Below are 25,344 nucleotides of genomic sequence, written 5' to 3' on the forward strand. Positions count from 1 at the left end.
AGAAATCTGAGAGGAAGAGTTTGTGTGAGAGGAGGTCGAGGAGGTCGAGGTGGTCAAGGTGGTCAGCGAAGACAAAGAACAGTAATATCTGATGAAATGAGAGCTACTGTGATTGACCATGTTCTTGTCCATGGTATGAGCATGAGGGAGGCCGGACAAAGGGTACAACCAAACATCAGTAGATTCACTGCGTCCACCATAATCCGAAGATTTAGAGAAGAAAACAGGTAATTACTAGGGCCGGGACTCGATTAAAAAAATTAATCTAATTAATTAGAGGCTTTGTAATTAATCAATTGAAATGAATCGCATTTTAATCGCATATAAATATTTGACCTGAGAACAGTGAGAAGTAATTTTTTTCACATGGATTTTTAGTATACCATTGAATAATGACTGATACATAAGCTTAAGCAACAAAAATATTGTTTATTTTTGTTCAAGTCCAACAGACCAGTGCAATTTTTGCCATTAAGTGTAGCAATAGCATATTTAGAAATATAGTACATTTCAGAAATTGAGGTAGCCTATAGGTAGGTAGACCTTCTGTAAACTAGAATACTTGCTCTTATCGGAGCTTCAATACGTTGTTTTTTTGTAACAAAATGTCCCATCATCCACGGGGCCAACCAAAGCGGTCTCATCAGCTTCGTTCTTCATGTTCACTGTGGTTTGTTGTTGTCTGAACTCATGAACGCTAGTTTGTGCTCCAGTATAATCGGTCCGCCTGAAACTCATGCAGTTAGAACCGTTCCAAGGTGCAAAAATAAGTGCGATTAAAACATTTTTAACGCGTTCATTTTTGTGTAATTAATTCATCTTAATTAACGTGTTAAAGTCCCGGCCCTAGTAATTACCTTTTTTGACATTATAGTACAGTATGTAACTGTTGACAGAAATTACTGTATGACATACTATATACTGTACCACAGTATACTGTAAGTAAATATGTTTGAGTACACCACTGTACCAATGTACTGTAGTATTGTAATGGAGGGTTGGTCTAACTGTTTGTAGGCCTGGTAATCATGTGTATTTTTTGTAACTGCATGTTCTCTTTGTAGAATTGAAAGACTGCCACATGGGGGTGTTAGGACAGGTAGTATGTTCTCCCCACACCAAGAGACCCTATTGTTATGGTCCATGATAACAACGCCATTAAACTGAGTGAAATTCAGCAGAAGATCATTGAGGACCATGTACATTTTGAGGGTATCAACAGTGTCAGCCTCTCTGCTGTTGATCATGTCCTCAAGCGCAGCAGACTGCGCATCAAACAGCTGTACAGAGTGCCCTTTGATCGCAACTCAGACAGAGTCAAAGAGCAAATATTCAAGTATGTACAGGTTGGTATATATCCAGACACATTCAATGTTGATTGCTGTAGTGGCCTAAATGACTTTTTCTGTATCATTTACAAAACTATATCTATTTCTACAGAGGGGTTTTCAACTGGATGCAATGGAAAGAGCCCATGAATACATCTACATGGATGAAGCTGGGTGTAATCTCACCACAAGGAGAAGGAGAGGCCGTAATGTGATTGGCCATCAGGCCATTGTTGGTGTCCCTGGGCAGCGTGGTGGCAATGTCACATTATGTGCTGCCATCAGCAATCATGGGGTTGTCCACCATCATGCCAACCTGGGGCCCTACAACACTCACCAGCTCCTCATTTTCCTCAATCACATGTGAGATGCTCTGTTAGGGCAGCAGGATGAGCATCCCATCTATGTTGTTGTTTGGGACAATGTGAGTTTTCACAGAAACCCTCCAGGTTAGAGAGTGGTTCAATATGAACCAAGGTTTTATCAATCTTTGCCTTCCACCATACTCCCCCTTTTCTAAACCCCATAGAGGAATTCTTCTCCTCATGGCGGTGGAAGGTATATGAACGCCAACCTTACATCAGGGTAAATCTCCTGCAAGCCATGGAACTTGCCTGTGGTGACATAGGTGTGGAGGCATGCCAAGCTTGGATACGGCATGCCAGGGGTTTTCCCCCGTTGCCTGGCCAGACAAAATGTGGCCTGTGATGTGGATGAAGTCCTGTGGCCTGACCCAGTACGGAGACATGATGCTGTGGCTGAGTAATGCACTTATTTGTATATTTTTGTACTTTATTTTTACATGGGCTTACTGTACACAAGTGGCAAATGCATAAGATTTCTGTTTGGTTTTAAAAGTGCTACGTGTAAATGCACAAGATTTCTGTTTTTTGTCTTTTTGTACAAAAAATGCACAGGTTTTTTGTTTTGCAACATGCATTTAGCCTACAGTGAACAATAAACATTTATTACTCCAGCTTCATGTCCTGAGCATTGTGTTTTCTATTTTTCTATGTAGTGTTTAGTGACTGCTCAGTAGTGTTTTTAATTTTGATTGACTCGGGGCACGACTTGACAACATAGTTCAGTATTGAGCACAGATTGAACTGTTTTGAGGTGAAAGTTTGGTTTTGCAAGAAGAGTCTGAGGTTTTGTGAATGTAGCTTGAAAATTGGGTTTTGTGTTCACAGTTTAGAGAAAAGGAGAGCAGCTTTCAAGAAATGTGTCTTAGCAATCGAGAAAAACTGTAACATTTAGATGTTCCCTACTATGAAAAATAACCATTAATCATTTAAGAATAATAAGCAATAAGCAATAAGAATGGGAAGACTCCATTTTAACTAATAAAAAAAGTAAAAGAGACTGGTCAAAAGGTTTGTCCATGCACATAATTATATGGAGTTATGCAGCATACACAGTAGGCCAGGTGATGGGGACTGCCTACAGTTTAATGAGGACTCACCACAGCCTGCAGTTTGAAGCAGAAGGAGGGCCAGCAGGGGCTGCAGTCCACACACAGGCAGTACGTCCCGCATCCTGCTGCACCTGGAGACAGAGATGAAGAGAGAGGGAGGGGACGTGAATACACGGAGGAAAGTGAAAGCAACGCATTGCCCTTGTGAGGATCTTCTGAGACACACTGCATGCTCCGATGAGTCACCACTTGCAATTCCTTTTCAGAGGATGTTTTCTTTTCTCTCAGCGAGGGCCTTAGGAAAGAGGGCAGTCATTTTGTTCTTCGTTTTAATTTACTGTTTCATAATGTGAAAGAGATGAAGTCGTCTGTAGCACTTTGAGACTGTTACTGTGATTAAAGGCTTCAAATGGCTTTACAAATAAACTTGACTAAATGTGACCATACTGTTTAATCCTTTTCAAGTATAATAAATAAATTATCTTTACACATCACAGACAAGTGTTGTCCCAAATGAAATTTAAACAGGCTTCATCGTTCTATTGTCTTTAACCGTTTATTTCTATCCAGGGTTGCAGGGTGGTAAAACCTATCCCAGCATGCACTGGGGAGAAGACAGAAAAAAAAACATGCTGGCTGTGGTAGACTGGCAACTTTCCCAGGGTGGTTCATAGACGCAGATGCTCACTTTATACCCATGCTCTCCAAAACCACCTGGCGTGCATGTCTTTGGACTGAAATCTGCACTAACTTGGAGCCAAAAGTGCTAAAGAGTGAGCCACCAACGTCAAAGTTATCCAGGTGATAAAATAGTCTGGATGTTCTTGACTAAAGTAGCATCACTGTAAAGGTTTTGGGCAACAAAGCTGCACCCATCAATGTTTGAGACAAAATCTCTGGAAGAAAAAAATCAATATACAGTTTACCTTGTAAATAACAGCTTGTTTGTTTGATATGTGGTGTGGGATTAACAGTGAGTACCAACGCAGCTGTGTGCAGAAAAACAAGAGATTTTTGAGGGGGAGGAGGGAAAGATACTGATGCATTTCAACAATAGAAAAACAGCCAGATAAGAGCACTAGAGCCAAATCTAACATGATGGACCTCTGGGTTCCCTCGCTGCACACGGCATGCTGAAAACTCTGTCAAGCAGAAAAATATCAAAGCGGCATAGTTGCTGTCACATTAAACATAGAAAAATATCTATTTGAGAGGCAGGTTGACAGGAGCCGTCTAAGGTATGTCTGCATAAGTTTATGTGGACAGATTTTATTTTTTCTGTGAAGTAGCTGGGGAATTTTGACACACACACACACACACACACACACACACACACACACACGGTTTTTGTTTTAATTCTTCAAAGGAAGTGACTTGTTTTAATGCGGAGCATAAAAAATAGATTGTGAAGTGACTATCTCAATGGACAGTAGCTTGTTTTTGTTTTTAGCCAAAAGTCTTCAGTGTACAACCCTTCAGTTGTATCTGTCTGAGGGATTACAGCAGCCAAAAGCAAGCAAACAAGGCTGAAGTCATTTTTTTACTCATTTAAAATCTCTGAGTTCATTTATGCATATTTGACTTCCAGCTAATATGAGTGTCACAAGAGACATAGAGCGTTTGAGGTAGGTCAGCCCCTGCCATGGGGCCTGAGAAACCCTGAGTGTGAATAATGAATATGGCATCTCTGGAGACATGGAGGACCTGAGGGTAGGAGATGGGCTGCGGGGGGAGGGAGGGGGGATCTGGCGGCTGGTAGTGGAGATGCTGGACACAGATAGCTGGTGTCAGTTACAGCAGCACTGGTCACTGTGACTCAGTCTCAAAGGTACAGCCAAGGACGAAAACACTGACCTCATGCCAAATACCTCTGCTTTGCCACGGCTGGATGGAAGCTCATTTAAGCATTTGAGAGTCTCTGGGTGTATTTTGACAGATAAAAGTCGCAGAACTTCACAAATCATTCAGTCCTTTTAAGGGATGAGTACATTTTGAAATAAGCTGTTTTATATCTTACATCATACTTCTACATCTAGAGCCTGATTTGCATTTGTTTTTTAAAATGTATTTATTCTTTGCAAGGTTTTTGTTTTCTCTGCGCCTTTTCCTGCCTTTTTCATGGTCCAGAGTTATGTAGGCTGCTTTGGGAATTATAGAACAAAGCTTTGACAGCATTTTGGGTGCAAATTCAGGACGTTCATCTCACTACATGCACTTTTGTTGTTTAGGAAGGGGATGTTATGCACAGCCTTGACAATATGTCTGATAATGTTAATAACATTCAAAGTAAATTCCAGACTTCTTATCTCACACTATGCACTGCGCAAAAAAACTGACGTGAGAAGGTTTCTGAATCACACGAGGTCCCCTGGTGATACCATAGACATACTAGTACTGTGTGGATAGGGCTGAAAACTGAAGTATTGTACTTGACAGCAGGACAGCTGTTACTATAATGGACAATTTAGGAGGTATTTTATTTTAGGTTTGCTTTGAGCCTCTTTTCCTCCACCTTTCTTATAATGAAAAGCTGGTCGCCACCTTCGAGGACATCGCTAAACTGGACAGAGATTGGATGGTAGAGTGTTTTTCTGTGTGTTTGCACACAGGGTGACACATTGGCCCATTTAGGGTGGCCATGCTTGCCAAGATAGTGTGATCTTTTCTTTATTTAATAGTGTGTTTTCCTACTTTCTTACAAGCACAAGCAGAAAACAGCTAGAAAGGAGTTACCACAAAAGTCAAAGCTCCACTTAAAGTTCAGATTACTTTGACAACAGCTTAAGAGGACATAACTTAAGACAAGAATAATTCTAGAAAATGTCTCTCATACATACTGAAATGTACAGACAGACACAATGACCCCAAGGTTTCATTTCATTTCACTTTCAAGAACAATTAAACTAAATATCGTAACAATAAACTAAATTTGGATCTAAACCTTGGACGTACCTCAGTGGTATCAGTGAGGCCAACTGACCATTCTTTTCAAACCTATTTCAGTAAAAGGCAGAACTTTCTAATTCTGTAAGTAACTTTTTTGGCACCTGCAGGGTGAGCCACGTCAAGGGGGAGGATTTGTAAAATAACTTCATGAATAAATTAAAACAAACTTGACTTGATAAATGTGTGTATGGACTTTAAAAGTAGTTTTTTTTATTAAACCAAACTCCTAGATATTATGGTATTATTAACACTTCTAAAGTCAACATTTCTTGCTATTGGAATATTCATTTTATCTTAGCACAGTTAAGGACCAGTTTCAAATGATGAATGAGTGTTTTTGAAAGAGGTTAAATGTTAGCTGTAGATTTAAAGTGGTGGTATGGAGTGAATCTGTGCAGGAATAGAGGATTGTCTCATCTGCATGAAGATGAAAATTATGATTGTGCAATTACAAGGTGATATTGCATATAGAAAAATTGAATAACTGTCGTCCAAGGACAGAAACCTGTGGAACTCTGTTACAATGGGAAGAAAAAAGTACTGAATATTACATATTTTTACAAACGGCAGCCTATCAGAGGAAGCTACAACATTCAACATCCAAAGAAAAAAGTCACTGTAAAAGTAGAGATCAGTCACTCGTGTCAAAAACATTCATTAAATCATTAAGAAAGAGACTATACAGTCTCCTTTAGTCTCAATATGTTGCTTTTACAGCACGTATTCAAGCCCCCTTACTAAAATTGTAAAACTTGAAGCCTTTCTAATGTGTTGCTTTGTGGTAAGGAATAAATATGACTATTTTACAACAGAACTTGGGCTATCTGACAAATGACCCCCATTATCAAATTCATGAGGGCAACCCTAATTAGCCAAGAGATACACAACAGACCTGATATCACACTAGAAGGCAAAATCTGGTTTATTAAAAATGAAGCTAAATGACAGTCCGGGAGTTGTACCGCAACTTTCATAAATCACCACAAAGCAAATTAGATTGTGCTAATACAAACTGCATGAAGCACCATAGTGATGGTATTAGTCACTTTGATTGGGTCATAGCTTCTGTCTCTGTCTTTTTCTCTCTTCAGCTCATCAATAGCAGCTACTCATGTGTGCTCCCAGGGTCGGAGCTATGTTAACTGTGACCATGCTGTTACACTTATCCTTTTATTTTCTGTTCCCATCATCTCTCTGGCACACTTACTTTGCTATTGATTGCATCTTTTCTTCTTCCCTGGTGCTTTCTTCTGCCTCCTCTAACATGCACTGTACTTTAGCTACTGTGAATTAAAAGTGCATCAGTAGAATGAGCTTTTCTTTATTTTTTCTTACCATGCACCACTTGCCCATTATGTATTTTACCTTTTCCAGGAGCACGCCAGGGGGTTCTTTTAAAGGCTTTGACCCCTGTGTTGCCAGATCTGTGCCCTTCTTCCACCATAGACCTCATGCAGTTGCAAGAATTGTCGTACAGTTACACTGTGTGTGTGTGTGTGTGTGTGTGTGTGTGTGTGTCTCATGACAGCCAACATGCTGTGATGTCCTTTCAAGACATCAGCTCACTTGAGTCAGACCCTGCCATTACACACCCACATAGAGTCTAAATTCAGCTGCTGACACAATAGCCTGCCCAGCCACAGTGTGCAGAATGCATTTTTCCAATGGATGTATACAGTATGGATGGGCTTTGGCTTTGGCTATACCCTGTCCCCGAACAGCAATTGTCCATTCATAGCTTAGCAACCGTAACTAAGCACAGCAGGCCTGTCAAGCCTTGCATTTTTCCGAGCTGGTGAAGTAGCAGGCACAGGACTTTAATGAGAATGTGGAAGGACACGTCTTTATTTGGTTTATGAGGTGTTAAATAAACAAAAACACAAGAGCAAGAGGGTATAGAAAAGAATGAGACTAGTATATAGCTCGGCCAATATCATCTGTATTAAAACTCAATATGAAAACTTTTTTTAACATATAATGCAGGAAATGATGCTTGAGGGGAGTACAGTGTAGGTCTACTTCTCTAAAGATGGTGAGGTAGCCCACAATGCAATAAACTGTATGTAAAGTGTATATTAATGTAAAATATGCTTATATATAACTTATTTGTTTAAGAAAGCAGGGTAACACTTTATATTAAGGTCCTTGAAATAACCATTAATTAACAAGTAATAAGGCCCTTGTAAGTCCTTACAAGATGCTTATTAACATTACTGTGTGTTTATAAGCCTATATAAGTGTTAATAATGGCATTATAATACAGCTAATAGCAGGCTATAAGAGATGTATAATAAGAACATTAATAAAAGCCTCATGAGTATCTTATAAATCTTCATAATAGAATTACAAACACCCATAACCCACCCATTATGTCTTTGCCATGCCTTTATTAATCTTTTGTTTGCTTATTGATATTAAAATATACTTTATTGCTCATCTATTATAAGTTAACTACGCACGTGTTAACAGTTAACTATGCTTTTTGCAGCTAAAGGGATCTAAAGCGAGAACAATGCCTTATTACTTGTTAATTAATGGTTATTACAAGGACCTTAATATAAAGAGTTACCGAAAGCAGTCTTCTGGGTATCTTTGCATATTGATGCTAAATTGGTGCAAGAATGAAAATTTCCGGAAATCCCACTTGGGGTAGGGTTAATGGGTCGAACTTTTTAAGCGGCCCTTTATAACGCCTTACCAGGATGTTTTTGCCCTGAACTTAGATCAGTGGTTTTGTAGCCTAAATTCAATGAAACCTACATAAATGTATAATGACGTGTGCTCTATTTTTAGAGCGCTCGAACTGCGAAATACTCATATGGGTCGTTATTGGTGCTATTGACAACCAAGCTAGTCTGTCGTTTAAGTTGGAGATCTTGTTGGTTTTCATTTATGTTTTACACAGCATCCAGCTGCAAAAGTTGAGGAGATAACTATGGAGAAAGTGGAACTCTGATCAGAATTGTCACTGTCAATTGGCTCCTTGGTAACACTTTACAATAACCATCATTTATAAAGGATAAACAGATAGTTTATTAATGTTTAATCATCATCTATAAACCTTATATAGTTCATTTCCATTTATATAGTCCATTCCACAAATAGATGGTATATTAATGTAAGTTTATAGTTACTTTACCATTAACTAACAATTAAATTATAATTAATAGTTTATCAATAGTTTTGGTTGCACTCATTATAACATTTTAACACCATAATAAGTATGTTAATGTATTTGAAATTATTCATATACCTTTATACTTTAAAAAACATTTAAAGATTAACTATGTATAGCACTTTGTAAATGGTTAATAATTGTTGTTGTTTATAAACCATCGATAAACATCACTTAGTTGGTTATTGTAAAGTGTTACCGGCTCCTTTTGTGAATGAACCCATTTTTCTGCACAGCCACTGAGAACCTCTATGCTAGTGGACCATGAGAATATATTCACAGAATTTGACAAAAAGTGTATTGGATTAGAATGGCTGACTCCAACTTTAATGATGTTTCATAAACAAACACCCACAGCCTCACCTGTGTGATCTCCTACTGAGAGTCAGTATGAGCTCTCCTGTTGCGTGTTTAATACCAGCTGCAAAGATCCAGCCAGATCTCAACATGTCAGATGAGTGCACTGTTCCCTATCCAGCCTGTCACAGATACAGTAGATGTGGCAGGCGGTCTGGGAGACCGACAGCTAGACGGTGACAGACAGGCGGACAAAAAAGACAGATAAACGCTGAAAAAATATACAGAGCCAAGCTGATGCAAGCCCACCTCAGCCTTTCATGGAGAAATCCATCCCAAACCATCTGTCATCTCATCTTAATCTCACCTTTTACCTCATTCTGTCTGTCTGTATTTGGGAAAATGTAACTGCCAATCTGCGTCTGCCACCATCTGTATCAATGACGAACTATTTCTTATGTGTTTGTTCTTTCCTTCTCTTCTTTCCTTCTCTTTGCTTCTTTAAAATTGTCCTGTCACTCTTTCCTCACCATGGTGCATTATTAAGAGGGCTCATTAATCACACAGGCAGCCTGTCTGTCACTCCATCACCCCACACCGCTGTTGTCCCTGCAGCGCGCACACACACACACACACAAACACACACACACACACACACACACACACAGACACAGACACACACAGACACAAACACACACACACAGACACACGCACACAGACAGACACACACACACACTTTCATACACACAATAGTGCAGGTTTCACAGGGAGAGTAAGTCCCATCAACGTCTGTGTATAAGTCCCTTAGAGTGAAAAATGAGGCTACCCTTCGAGTGACAAAAGACTGTTTTCCTTCTGGGAGGATATTACCAAGGTTTCAGAACCTGTCGCACTGTGTTATACAAAAATGGCTTTAGCGGTTCACATTTTCGGGGCCGGTTCTGTGTTTGCACTTGTCTTTAAAATCATCATTCTTGGGTGGTTTGTATTGTTGCATGGGAGTAACTGCACAGTATAAAAGCACTTAAATGAAAACAATAGCTGAGTGGGCAGTTGCATTCCACCTTAAAAACCTGTTTGAGTTGAAACAACAGGACTCGCTGGTCTTCAGAAAAACAAAAAAAGGGGACAGCACTGTGGGCGGAACAGAGCATGCTGAGCAAGAGACAACTCAGATGAGTCACTGATAACTCACTGAACTATTCAATTACAATCCATTCAGAGAGAGGAATAAAAAGGGGTCAGAGATGAGAGACAAGGTGAAGACAGAGGGGATGAGAGGAGGAAAAAGAGAGGGTGGTGTGATGTTGACAGGAAAAGGAAGTAAAGGCAAAGAGAGTGCAGAAGCCGAAGCTTATTTCAGCCCCACTCAAATGCCAAGCCTGAGTGGGTGAGGTGGGGGAAGTTGAATCTTAAGCAGTCATAAATTTCCCCTGATGCTCTGCTAGGCCTGCCGCTGTATGTATACGCTTGGAAGGGAATGGGAGCTGGTAGACCAATGTGCGGGAATATGGCAAAGCTCCCAAAAAAAGAGAAGAAGTTGCCATCAGATTCAGAGACCATATGGGCTCAAACACATATCGTAAGCCAGAGACAGTTTCATTCCACACATGCACACACACAAACAGCACACGCTTAGGAAAGAACATTTTCCCCGCTGCCTGAGAGGCTGAAGAAGATGCAGGTTATGAGGGAGGAGAACTTGCAACAGCTCTGCATTATAATGAAGTCTGCGATACTATGAAAATTGAATATGCAATGTACAAAATACCTATGGGAATGCAAATGTACTGGTGCACTCCATGCACAGTGTGAATGAAGTGTGAATGACACGGACAGCTGCTCCTGTGAGCGCTGAGCACACACATGCATGCATGCACATGGTATGGACTCATTAGTGCATACATCTGTGCATATATCTCAACTCAAGACACACTTGAATGCTTTTTTGAGACATTTTTTTTTTTACGCTTTTATATCACAGGATTTTGGCTCTTTTTTACTGTTATTGTATGAATATTTCTGCTTTGTTACATTGCAGCTGATGCATTTTATTTTATGCAAAGCACTGGGTAATTGTTATTTTGAAAGGTGCTATACAAATGCAGATTATTATTAATACGCTCTGTTGTACATGAATGAGGAGCTTCTCATGCTCATGTGAAAAGGTGCGGTTAATAAGGAGTTGGGCAAAGAGGGATGGAGGGATGAAAGGAAGGAATTAAGGAAGAAGGAATAAAAGGGAGGATGAGACTCAGCTTGTTCCAGCGTTATCACTACGGAGCTGAAAAGTGCTGTCAATTACAGTGAAGTGTTTCGCTGCACAGCCTGCTACACACCCGAACCCACACAGTGCATCTATTAAGAGCTTGTGATGGACTGAGTGTGTGTATTCAAATCTTTTCTGCTTTAATTCTTCAATTTTAAATAAACATGATTGTACAAATGGCAAAGGGGAGAGAAGGAGAGTGTGTGTCCCACACAGCACAGTGCTGACCAAGCGCCACCATACAAAGCGGGGGTGACATTGCTGAGCACCCTGATGGTGCAGAGTGGGAATAAGCTTCAGGGCTGCCCAGAACTATATAAAAACCCATTACTTACAGCTGAAAGCCACCCAGGTCTCCCTTATTCATACACACCCACCCACCAGCCAGAAACCAATGCAGCCCTGTTAAAGAGTCGGTTGGAAGCGAAGCATCACCCATTCCTTTCTGTAAAACACATTACCTCGCCCTCTGTGGCCAGAAAAGGTGAGCTCATTCTACAGCACATACACCACAAAAAAGGGCAAGACGGAAAGAAAATGAACGATATGGAGAAAGAGTAAGATACTGTTCCGAGAGAGGAAAAGGGAAGGGGCACGGTAAAGGGATAGAGAGAGGGAGGGACGGAGAGAGAGAGAGAGATTCCTCTGAAAAATGAGGTGACAGAAAGCTTTTTACGTGCAGGAAGGGTGGCCAGGCAGTTTTCAAATGTCTGAGGCTTCTCATTTGCCGGGCTGCAAAGCCACTTTACACGGTGGCAAATGTTAAACTTGTTCTGGGCACATCAAGGTCCCCTTGGCCGCCTGCTTGTCTTCGCCTGGAATATAAATGTGGCTTGAGATGAGGGTACAGGGAAGAAATGCTTTCGACACCTTGTACACAAGAGTGTAAAAAGGCAGAATACCTTCGGGGTTCACATGGACGGAGACTGTCTTAGCCTACACATATGTTTATGTGGATCTGGATGAAGGTCTGAATGGAGGATCTCTGTGCTTTCCTGTTCACTCTCAGTACAGCATCTTTTAATACATTTAAAAGTTCTAAGGCTGCAACTGATAATTATCTGTGACTTAATTAATGTTTTGATAAGTGATTTAATTATTTGATCTACAAAATGGTGGTAAAAAAATTCTCAAAGTCCAAGGTGACATCTTCAAACCGTTTGTTTCAAACATAAGCCCGTTTGAAATTAAATAAACCATGAAAGCTGCAAATCCCCACATTTTCTAAGCTGTTGCCAGTGAATGTTTCACATTTTTGCTGACAAAGTTTGATTTCTATTTCCTAAGTCCACTGCTCAATTAATAGTCTAAGCTTTCCTCCACTAAAACATTTAAATTATCAGTTTTTCATGATTGAATCTGTCTTGTTTTCTAAATCAGAGCAAAGCAGGGAGTTTAGAGGAAAAAGACAACATGGGGTTTTAATTTAATGATGTTGTAAAGTCAAATAAATTTAAATAAAACTGTTTGAAGACAGTAAACAGAGACTTTAACTAAATATTGGCGGATCCAGCTGACCCATGGATGTTCAGGGGCGTGACTACTCTAAGATATATTGGTCCATTCGTTGTTTCTTAATCAATATCTTTCACACAGAGGAAGACACACGATGAAGCATGAAAACATTGAATAATGATCCCTTCTGTCACCGCCCCTGGCCACTTCAACACAGGCCCACACCTTTCACCACACACTCAAGCATGAACTGTTTACAGATGTACACATTTGTGTTGATCAGCTTATTACAGGAGGTCTGGGTGCAGGGCACATTTCACTGGGAAGGCTGCCAGGTTTTCCCTCTCTACACTCTTATTCTTTCTTCTCTACATTGTTTCTTTGCTCCAGCCTGTATGTCCACTCTCTCTTCCTTTGCTTTACTGTCTCCCTCTCTCTGTTTCTGTCCATTGGCCGGATCCAGGGATGTATGGAATGCTGTAAATCCTCGCTGCGAGGACGCCTCCGTTACTCAATGTCAGCAGTGCAGGGCCACTGAATCACGCAGGGGCAAAAGCCGAGGAGCCGGTCAGTAAACCTGCATTATCAACCCTGCACCAGATCCCCCGTTGGAATAAGTACAGCGGCAGCCTAAAGATTAGAGGGATCATATTGTATGTGCAGTGTCACAAGTTTGCTCAAGCTTGGCTTTTGACCTGCAGCCATATAGGCATGTTGGAGTCCAGAGAAGGTTGGAGAGATAAGTCATTACTTTACTGTTTACTGTCTTTCCGTAGGATCTGGACCGTCGTGGTGAAGAAGGAGCGAGCCTGAAGGCAAAGCTTTCCATCTATGTTCCAACCCTCACCTATGGTCATGAGCTTTGGGTAGTGACTGAAAGAACAAGATTGTGGTTAAGAGCGGCCAAAATGAGTTTCCTCCGTAGGGTGTCTGGGCTCAGCCTTAGAGATAGGGTGAGGAGCTCAGACATCTGGAGGGAGCTTGGAGTAGAGTCGCTGCTCCTTCACGTAGATAGGAGCCAGCTGAGGTTGTTTGGCCATCTGGTAAGGATCCTCCCGGGCGTCTCCCATTAGAGGTGTTCCGGGCACGCCCAACTGGTAGGAGGCCCCGGGGAAGACGCAGAACACGGTGGAGGGATTATATCTCTCTCCTGGCCTGGGAATGCCTCGGGGTCCCACAGGAGGAGTTGGACATTGTGGCTGGGGAGAAGGGCGTCTGGAATACCCTGCTTAGCCTGCTGCCCCTGCGACCCGGCCCCGGATAAGCAGATGAGAATGGATGTCTTTTTGCGTTCATCGCATTATGATGATTCGAAAATGTTCTACCAGGTACTGGTGGATTGACCCCTCCAGATTGGGAGTGAGGTATTGCCCCAAGCAAAGGAAGTCAAGTATCTCAGGCCCTTGGATAAAATGGAGCATGAGGCGGTTAAGTCCGGCGTCAGCACTGATGCAGACCGCTGCAGTAGAGATGTTCAGTCGATTTAACAGTCAATCTACCTTCCGACCCTCACCTATAGTCATGAACTTTGGGTAGAGGCTGAAAGAATCAGATTGTGGATACAAGTTGAAATGAGTTCCCTCAGTAGGGTGGTTGGACTCAGCATTACAGATCGAGTGAGAAAGTTGGGCATGTGGAGAGAGCTCGGAGTAGAGCTGCTGCTCCTTCACACTGAAAGGGGTCAGCTGGCATCTGATTAGGCTGCCTCCTGTGCGCCTCCTGTTAGAGGTGTTCCGGGCAAATCCAACTGGTAAGAGGCCCTGGGGTCGACCCAGAACACGGTGGAGAGATTATATCTGATCTAGCGTCTTGGCTTCCCAAAGAAGAGCTGGAAAATGTTGCTGTGGAGATGGACACCAGCCCAGGAGTAAGAAAATGGATGGATGAATGATTTTTTTTACATAGATGAACAATGTAAATTGTACATGTGATTTTGGAAACATGTTGACATATTGGAAAATTACTATATACAGCCATACTAGGAGCCACATTTGCAAATTTACACTCAGGACTGCTAAATTTGCTGGAAATGTCATTAATTTGGCAGGTTGAATTTTTACCTTAAAATAGCAATTGAATAGGCAGGGAACCAACAAAAATATTGCAATTCATTCTGAAGGGACTATGAATGGCTATATATAGTGTAATGGCAATCCATCCAATTACTGACAATTTTACTAAACAACAAAAATATCAACCTGATGTTGGCGCTATATGAAAAGTCAAATGCTGGACCTACTGACGCACATTGCCATCCCTAGAGGCATGCTGATGGTATTTATCCTTTAACACAATGTGATACACTTTAAAAAAATTAAATTAAATTAAAAACCCTGTTGTTTTTACGGTAAAAACCAGCAGCTGTGGTTGCCAGAACTTTACCGTAAAAAATACGGTGCAACTTTTTGTAATATTACGGTAAAATGATATTAGCACTGTTGATTTCACGTTTAAGATTGCCATTTTATTCCATATTTTACCGTAAGAAATACAGTTTTTCCATTAAAAGAAATGCTGTTCTGCCATACAATTGACAAGAAAATAATCTATAAATGAAAACACATAAGTTAAAGATTTCACCATTCAATATAACAGTATATTTATGTTAGAGGTATGGTGTTTAGTACATTTACCAGTTAGAAAAAGTATTTTTATGAAAAATAAATGCAAAAATTATGGATTGTATATATGTCCCAGGATATTTTTGCTACAAACATGGTGCCAGAGTATTTTACATTGGAGTAATGTATTTGAAAAAAAAAAAAACTGTTTCCGCTGATATATACATTTAACGTGTTTCATTGTTACTGAAACTGAATTAACCCATTTATCATTTTATGGTCTTTTACTGTCATGGTTTAGCAGTTTTTCACTGTATAATCTACAGACATTTTTACAGTGTATGATTCATGATGGACTCATATCACAGCCATCTGCTTATGTCATGTTACAAAGCCATTTCATATCATGCAGGAGCTTAAAACAGCAAATAGTTTCTTCTTTCTTTCTGCCACATTCCCTCTTTGCCTTAGTGCCTCCACCCCACCCTTCAAGCCATCCAGCCACACTGAGAAAGCAGACTAATTAACAAAGGGATGAGAACTGCCTGTCATTTAGGGAACTCATCTAACCTCCTCTTGTATTTTCTCCAAGTTAGATGAGAAGAAGTCTCACGGATGAGGGAGGAAGGAGGGAGTGGAGGGTCAGAAAGAGAGAAGTGGATAGCATATAAAGACAGAATCATAGAGGTAGGTTTTCAGAATACCCCGATATCATACCCACTCACTATGGGTGTGTGTGTGTGTGTGTGTGTGTGTGTGTCCTTTTCCTTTCCTGTCCAATATCCTGGCTCTAAAAGTTCCAAATTCCATCCAACCCACTTACATTGCTCATTAAATCATCCCACAAACAGACTCCACACTGGGAAGCATATGCGTCTGTGGCCTCAGTGTCCTCAACACACACACAAAGAGACGCACAACAAAAGCCCAGTGGCGGGGGTAATCTGCTGCTTTGATGTGCAGTTAAATCAGTTTGCATCTCATCAAAATCACAGCATCAGTGACTGCCAGATACAGACATCCATCTGAGGCAACCTAGGCCGACACACACACACACACACACACACACACACACACACACACACACACATACACACACAAACAAATCATCAAGTCACCAGGATGCAGACAGACAGATGGTGTGTTTGTATCATGTTCATGGGGGTGGGATGTATGTGTGTGTGCTAAGTCTCATCCATCACTGTGGCCACCTGAGAGAAAGCTAGTGAGCCAATGAGGACCCGCGCAGACTGGACTGTGTCCACCTTCAGTGTAACAGCTACTGGCTGACTGACAGCTAACGGATTAACACAACAACACAAGACGGTGAGACAAAAAGAAAGCAGGTTTGATTCAAACAACTGTATGCTTCATTTAAATAAAGAAGGTAAAGATAAAACAATGAACTGCAAAAGGCTAAAAGCAATTTATGGCTTGTGTCAACAAAGCGTTGTTTCCCGGCTGAAAACGTCAAGCACTTTTTTAAAACATCCAGCTGGGAACACTTGAAAGCGGTTTGGAGGCGCAACATTTTTTCAACTGAGATGCTTTGGTTGTGTTCGGTTGCTATGACATGAAATATATGCAAAAGTAAAAATGTTGGCACTTGGTAGAGAACTTGTGCCAACAGAACAGTTTTGTTCCATATTTCATGGCAATACATCCAATAGTTGTTGAGAACTTTCAATCATAACCACAAAAAAAAAGTGAAAGTGGCAATGTCAGAGAATCCCTAAAGTCCGTAGGATTTATCCTTTAAAGACCGTGAATGTCTGAACAAATTTCATGGCAATCCCACTAACAGTTGTTGAGATATTTAAGTTTGGACCAAAGCTTTGGGTCAATGAACCAACACTACAATCCCTAAAAACTATGGCTAGCACGAGACGAGACGAGACACGATATTGGGTTCACGAGAACGAGACGAGATTTTAAGAAAACTACAATGACAAAAAAATTTATGACTGGACTAACAGACTTTTATTTAACCGAGTTGCACGCATTTTGAAATGTTTTATCATAACTCTTTACATGCATGACGTAAGCATGAGCTTTTAATAAACTTCTTCTTCCACAACTTGAAACTAGAACTAAAATTCATAAAAAGTTAAAATAAGATAGATAAAAAAATAAAATCCCCCAGAGGGATTAATGAGACTCCAGAGTTGAAGTATGCTAATCGTTTAGCGACAGTTTCGACCGTGATCCATGATCACATACACGACAGATTAAACACAGGAGACGCAACTGTGGCCGTCATCACTAACTGAACAACATCAGCAGTTGATCAAAACAAAGCAGCATGGCTAATTATCATAAACATAGCAATCTTGAATTAACCAGCATCACTAACTGTGCACAAACAGAGATCGCTAAATGAACACCTCCTGCAGCAGCAGCAGCACATACACACTGTACTGCTACAGAGCTAACTGTTAGCCGGCTCTGTGACTGCAGCTGGGAGAGACTGCTGCAGGAGGACTGTGCCGCTTCGATTCATTCTTACTTTTATACAGTCTATGGTTCTTACTGTTCTTAAGGAGCCGCCGGCCCCTGCGACGTCATTCTGGCTGCTTGCTGCTTCCCCTCCTTCTCCTCCTCTTCTTCTTTTCATTTTACTCTCCCCACAGGTAACAAATAGAAGTTTGGATGACTCACAAATCTCGCGAGACTGATTTTTAAAGCGACAAGAAATATCGTCGAGATCTCGTCACACCCCTCCAAGACAGTGAACTGCAAAAGCCTAAACAAAAGTAGGGCTGTGTGTTTCAGATAGAGATGGGCATAACTACTCGAGAATTAGTTTTGAACATTAGTATTCAATCAACATAGAATGCCCTCATTGGATATATACTGTTGATACATTTTCTGTCAGTATCTTACTACGATGTGCTATGACAAGAAGCCTATGCCAGCCACCAAGCGAATGAACATTTTAATGTTCAACAGTCATAAAGTTATCTTTAGTATGATTGCTTTTACCACAGATAACAGCGCTGGGTTGCCCCAAGATTGAACTTGCAACATAACATTAGCTACAGTAGCTTTATTAGTAGTCAACTAAGTAGTTACTAGGCAAGATGGCGCCTGTGTGTGTGGCTGCCCGTCTGCTGCTCCTGCAATGTTTGGTGTTTTTGTTGTTTCTGACCATGGGCACTAAACAGATTGAGTCTCTGCTGGTGTATGATCGCCATGCCATGTTATCTCTCCGGCAAAATGTTAATGATCTCGGTGCGTTTGCCCGCGATCGACAAAATACTTTGCCCCCGCTCCTGGCAGGGATTCCGCCTCACCTGTTCCGGGCTTCGGCCTTACCTGTACGGCGTAAGCGTCGCCGTCGCCGCGGCAGACGCGGAGGTCGGCTGGTGAAGCTGAGGCTCCAGCTGACGCACTCTTCGTCCATTTCCCAGACAGGACTTGGATTATTCTCTCCTTTTGCTGTGCCCCGGCGCTTCTTGGATCCCGTTGACGCCTGCCTGGTACCTGTCATCGGCTCATCTGAGGGGCCCCGGCCCCACCGCCTCTGCCCCCTCCGGCTCTCTCAGCGCGGGATAAACCACCGGCTCCTGAGGACGCTGCCTCGGGCTCCCCGATCCACCGGGCCACAAGCCCCGCCGGCTCCCACCAGGATCGTCTTGGTGAACGCCAGATCTCTGGCGAACAAAACTTTCATCCTGATGGATTTCTTTAGCTCCCGTGGCCTGGATTTCCTCTGTGTGACGGAGACCTGGATCGGTACCGGTGAGTGCAGCGCTCTTGTCGAACTTTTACCTGCTGGCTGTTCATTCTTTAACTCCCCGCGGACATCAGGTCGTGGAGGAGGAACGACGACTGTTTACAAAAATACCTTTAAATGTAAACAGCGCACCATCTCAACGTCATATTCCAGCTTTGAGGTGTCTTTATTTGAGGTGGGTCGTTCCGATCCGGTGCTGTGCGCCGTCATCTACCGGCCCCCCAAATACAACAAGGACTTTGTGAATGACTTTTCTGGCTTTCTGGCTGAAATTATCCCGAAATATGACTGTGCACTTTTCCTAGGGGATTTTAATATTCATGTGTGTTGTCCTGAAAAGCCGCTGGTGAAGGACTTTCTGAGCCTTATCGAATCTTTTAATTTGGTGCAGTGTGTGTCTGGTCCCACACATGAACATGGACACACTTTAGACCTCGTCCTCTCTCATGGTTTATCTGTGTCTAACTTGGAGATCTGTGACAATGTGTTCTCTGATCATATGCCTGTGCTGTTTGAAGTCGCTTTCTCCTTTGCTGAATTTAAATCTGGCGCTCCTGTTCAGAGACGTCGGATTTTTAACTCTTGCACTGCTGGTAATTTCTCTGTGGCTTTTGACCAGCTCTGTGTGCCTCCTGTCTCTGCTGACACTGAGGAGCTCAGCTCCTGGTTTCACTCCTCCTGCCAGACCATACTGGACTCTGTGGCTCCATTAAAAACTGTGCAGCCTAAAGCTAAACCTGAGCCCTGGTTTAACGGCAGAACCCGTGAAGCTAGGCGGGAGTGCCGCAGAGCTGAACGGAAGTGGAAGAAGGACAAGCTGCAGGTTTCCTTCCATATCCTTAAGGACTGTTGGCGCCGCTACCAGAGCACCGTTAAAGAGACTAAAAGACAATACCTGGCAAACATCATTGAGACCAACCACCACAACCCGCGTGTGTTATTCAAAACCATTGACTCTGTTCTTAATGCTCCACAGCCTGTCAGCTTGGAGGCATCTCCTGAAATGTGTGATAACTTCCTGCACTTTTTTATTGACAAGGTTGCTACTGCTAGGTCCCTCATCTCTGCTCCTACATCTGACCCCTCAGTCACTGCTCCTTGTTCTGCAGCTTTTGATGGTTTTGAGCCAGTGTCTCTGTCTTTTTTAGAGGACCTGGTTGGCCATATTAAGCCATCAGGTTCTCCCTGTGATGCTGTCTCCCCTCGTTTCTTTAAAGAGGTTTTCCCCAGTATAGGGCAGTCTGTATTACATATCATTAATAGTAGTCCGTCTACTGGTCGCATTCCTCAAAGTTTTAAGCATGCAGTGGTGCAGCCCCTACTGAAGAAACCTGGCCTAGATCACAGTGTACTGGCCAATTTTAGGCCTATCTCCAAGCTGCCCTTTATCTCTAAGGTCTTGGAGAAGGTCGTATATGGTCAGCTACAGTCTTTTCTTGATATACATGGTGTCCTGGAGGTGTTCCAATCTGGTTTTAAAACTATGCATAGCACAGAGTCGGCTCTACTCAGAGTTTTTAACGATATCCTCCTGGCAAATGACTCTGGGACTATGTAGTACTTGTTCTGTTGGACCTGACTGCAGCGTTTGACACTGTGGACCATAGCACCCTAGTGGCTCGGTTACGCCACCTAGTTGGCATCAGTGGTACTGCGTTGCAGTGGTTCAAGTCCTACCTGACTGACAGAAGTTTAAGTGTAAGCCTTGGTACCTCAGAGTCCAGCCCTGCTCCACTGCTGTATGGGGTTCCACAGGGGTCAATTTTAGGGCCCCTGCTTTTTTCTTTGTATTTACTGCCTTTGGGCTCCATCTTGAGAAAGCACGGCATCCCTTTTCACTGCTACGCTGACGACAGTCAGATATACGTGCCGCTGAAGAAAAAAGATGTTTTCTCCCTCACACCGCTCCTGTCTTGTCTCAAAGACATCAAGGCCTGGATGGCCTTGAACTTTTTAAATTTCAATGAGCAGAAAACAGAAGTGATGGTGTTTGGCCCTAGTGGCTCTTGTGTGACCCCTCCTTTTGACTTGGGCCCTCTGGCAGATTTTTTAAGACCGACTGTGTTAAATTTAGGTTTTAAGACGGACAGTGATTTTAAATTAGATCGTCAGATTAGTGCTGTTGTGAGGTCAAGCTTTTTACACATCAGGCAGCTGGCTAAGGTGAAGCCTTTTTTTCACACACAAGCACTTTGAAACGGTAATCCACGCCTTCGTTACATCTCGGCTGGATTACTGTAACTCACTTTACCTTGGAGTCAGCCAGTCCTCCTTCCTGGCACGGCTCCAGTTAGTGCAAAACGCGGCTGCTCGCCTCTTAACTGGAGTTCGTAAGAGGGAGCACATAACTCCCATCCTGGCCTCCCTCCACTGGCTGCCTGTGCATTTTAGAGTCCATTTTAAGATTCTTTTATTTGTTTTTAAATCTTTAAATGGTCTCGCCCCACTTTACCTCTCTGAGCTCCTCCACCCCTACGCTCCTGCTCGGTGCCTCAGGTCAGCTGATCTGCTGCTCCTGGAGGTACCCAGGTCTAAACGGAAGCTCAGAGGGGACAGATCTTTTTCTGTTGCAGCCCCCAAACTGTGGAATGAGCTACCTTTGCACATCAGACAAGCCTCCTCACTGTCCATTTTTAAAACTCATCTTAAAACCTATTTTTATTCCTTGGCTTTTAACCACGCATGAGACTCTGCTCTTGTTTTAGTGTTTTTATGGTCTGATTTTATTTATTGTTTTTTATATTGTTTTAAAAAGCAATGAATCTATGTATTTTAGTGTTTATTCCTGTTTTATTTATTTTATTGTCTCTTGTTCTGTTTGTTTATGTACAGCACTTTGCTGCGGCTGTGGTTGTTTTAAAGTGCTTTACAAATAAAGTTGAGTTGAGTTGAGAACTCAATTCATTGTAAGTTATGTTATATTTAGCAAATTAGCATAACAAGCTAATGTTACTATTGGCCATTTTTTATAAAATGACATGACATGAATAAACGTGACTTAACATAGCATGAATAAAACATTTTATACTACAAGCTATTTTGCTGAGTTGCATTTTATCTTAACGCTCTGAGTGAATTTAAGTTCCATTTGGTAATCTGTGATGCAGTGCATGTACAGGTCTTTTATTGTGAAAGGTAAAGTTTTATTATTGCATACACAAATATTGAAATCCCCATAAATCCTTAAAATCCCAATCTCTAGTTTGAGAAAACACAGACCACTTCTGGAAAATTAATTCATTTAAAAATATATATATATATTCTAGCTATTCAAATAATTAAAACATTTCCCTTTGCTTTTTAAAACATTTCTTAATGCTGAAGGTTTGTAACAAGTGAGAAGTGTGATAAATGAACTTCGTATAGGCAATGTAAATGCTTGACAGATGCTGTATAAAAAAAAAGATTCACAGCTATTTTAAATCATAAAGTCAATTATCTGGTATTATTTATTCTGCAGTTGAAAGTGCATTAAAATTCTACAGCTCTGCTTTAAAAATCTGTAATCTCCACTGCACTATTCATATTGGCTTGATCCAATTATAAATAGAGTAAATGAGTGAATCGTGAGCAGTGAGATGTGACTGAAGGATTTCAGGGCTGGAAAGGTAGAGAGCAGGTAATCTCAGTCTATAAACGGAGCTAAGGAGGCGAGTGCTGATTTAACAGGTAGAGAGGCAGACAAATAAAAGGAAGAGAAGGGTGACGGTGAGATGTGTGATTAGACGTTGACAATGCATCGGCTCCGACAAAAAGTATCAGATTGTGGATATGAGAGAAAGGCGTGGAAAGAAACTGGGAAAAAAGAGGTATTAAAACTGATGAGAGACAGAGACGAGATGAGGAGCATCAAAGTACAATGAATAAATTGAGCAGAAATTGGATTTGGAGCGTACTGAGGCCAGAGAAAAGAAGACCTGATTTTGACAGGGGAGGAGAAAAGAAACAGCATGCAGGAGAAAGACACTGCGCTGTGATAACCGTGCAGGAAAGAGAATCGAAGTGCAAGAATGAAAGAGGAAGAAATCAAATGCTCAAAAACACCAAGAAAAGAAACGCCATGGGGAAAGGGAGAATAGAAAGCAACCACACTGATAGTGGCAGTCGCTCCAACGTGCTCTGTGCTCAATAAATAATCACGCTTAGAATGGCTAATGAGTCATGAAAGTCTACAGATGTTTCCAGTATCCTGTGAGGGGCGGCAAACAGAGAGTGTGCTGCTGAAGTGTAAATAAGAAAGGGTTAGGAAGGTGTGAGACAGCGGTGGGAGAGCAGCCACAGGAGATGCAGAGAAGAGGAACGACTGCGGGGAGAGTTAACACACCTTGGTGAAAAAGAAGATAACAGGAGATACAGAGGGAGGGAAAGAGTGATAGAGAGCAAAAGAGACTGTCAGGGGCTTGATGGTGCAGCCCGGCTATTTCCAGCTTTATTGCTAAGTGCCGCGGTCCCGCCTCAGTCGGAGCATGATTCCCGGGACTGAGATGGAGACAGACTGGGATCCCCTAGGTATATCGATTCTCAGGAACGCTCATTTGGGAGAATCAGAATTGATGAGACCTGCCTGGGGCCAAGGTTTATTTACTTATTCATCTGGAGCCTGCTCTGGCTCTGGCCCTATCTGTCTGAGAATATCTGGCTACCTGCTGGGGCCCAGCAGCCTCACAATGTCCAGGCAGACAACTAATTTAAAGGCGTTCGTGTGTGTGTGTGTGTGTGTGTGTGTGTGTGTGAGAGTGAGAAAGAGGGCGAGATACTGAGCATGCAGCAGGCCACCTACACTGTGCACAACCACCATAAATCAAGACAAGGTAGCCAACACAAATTGACATTTCACAGAGGGGCGTAGTTTCATTTGAGGTGCACTTGATTGTTAGTTTTAGGCACTTTTTGCAATGTCATTATGAGTCACTCACATTGCTACCAGAGGGATCAATTTAAAACAAGCTCTGTGCTTTACTCCCTGCTACAAAGTTTACAGTCTTTAAATTGTACCCTGTCATCATTTTTTAATTTCAAATCGACAATGGAGATTTCCCGAGGCTTCTTCTCACTTCGACCCCGTCTCGTTAATCTAAAGGGTACAAAGTGTAAAAACAACAATTCACTGGTTTACGGGGGATTATATGCATGGACAGACAATAGGCCCCAGGGCACAGACACTCAAAAGGCCCCCACCACCTTGCCTTGTTTAGCCTCTTTTTATTGTTGTTTAGTGTGTCTTTTTGGACTTTTGTGTCTTTCTGTAGCTGTTTTGGTTTTGTAGTTTGACGTTGTTTTGCTCATGTTGTCCTCTTTTCACATCTCTTTCTTGTCGTTTTGTATCTCTATTGTGTGTTTTTTGCTCCTTTCATAGTCGTGAGTCATTCTGTACATCTTTGCAGCTGCTTAGCATCTTTTTGAAGTTGTTTAGCCCAGTGGTTTTCAAAGTGGGGGCCGCGGCCCCCTGGGGGGCCGCCAGGGGGCGCTAGGGGGGCCTCAGAAAATTGGAGGGAAGATGAGAAAAAAAAAAAAAAATCAAAAACAAATTTTTTTTTTAATTTTTTTTTTATTTTTTTAATAACCATTTGACAAACTCAGGGGATTTCAAACTGACCTTTGAGGCTCTTCCCCTGTCTAACTACTGGCTACATGTAAGAAAGGAGTATCCCACCTTGGCTGACAGGGCACTGAAATGCCTTCTCCCTTTTGCAACAACCTACTTGTGTGAGTCTGGCTTTTCCACTTTAAAGGTGCTTAAAACAAAACATAGAGCACGTCTACACATGGACAATAACATGCGTATGGCACTGACAGACATTAAGCCCAGGCTGGACAAACTGTGTAGGAGCCACCAAGCCCATGTAGCATTGTCGGTGGGTTTGGGGGTCCGCGGCCAGAAGCTAATGCTATTTGGGGGGCCTTGGCATGGAAAAGTTTGGGAACCCCTGGTTTAGCCTCTTTTTGTGTGTGTCTTGGATATTTGTGTCTCTGTAGCTATTTTGGATTTTTTTTTTTTGGTATTTTTTGTCAGAGGTTGTTTTGTCCATTTTTGTGGTTGTTTTACATGTCTTTCTTGTTCTTTTGTGTCAGTTTTGGGTCTGATTGTATTGATTTTGTATCTCAATTTTCTTTTCTTTCTTTTTTTTTGCCTGTTTTCATAGTAGTTTTGAGTTTCTTTGGG

The 25,344-nt window shown here is 41.9% G+C and overlaps 1 protein-coding gene across 2 annotated transcripts in view; it reads right to left on the minus strand.

Annotated features, from left to right (window-relative positions):
* ncanb (neurocan b) overlaps positions 1 to 25,344 on the minus strand; it is a 210,637-nt gene that overhangs the window by 163,387 nt on the left and 21,906 nt on the right. For both annotated transcript variants that reach the window (XM_059341715.1, XM_059341716.1), the window contains exon 2: positions 2,791 to 2,873. In XM_059341715.1, the coding sequence (XP_059197698.1) occupies positions 2,791 to 2,863 (73 nt within the window). In that variant the 5' untranslated portion in view covers positions 2,864 to 2,873. The remainder of the gene's footprint in view (positions 1 to 2,790; positions 2,874 to 25,344) is intronic.

Source organism: Centropristis striata, chromosome 9, assembly GCF_030273125.1.
Source record: "Centropristis striata isolate RG_2023a ecotype Rhode Island chromosome 9, C.striata_1.0, whole genome shotgun sequence".
Taxonomy (NCBI): domain Eukaryota; kingdom Metazoa; phylum Chordata; class Actinopteri; order Perciformes; family Serranidae; genus Centropristis; species Centropristis striata.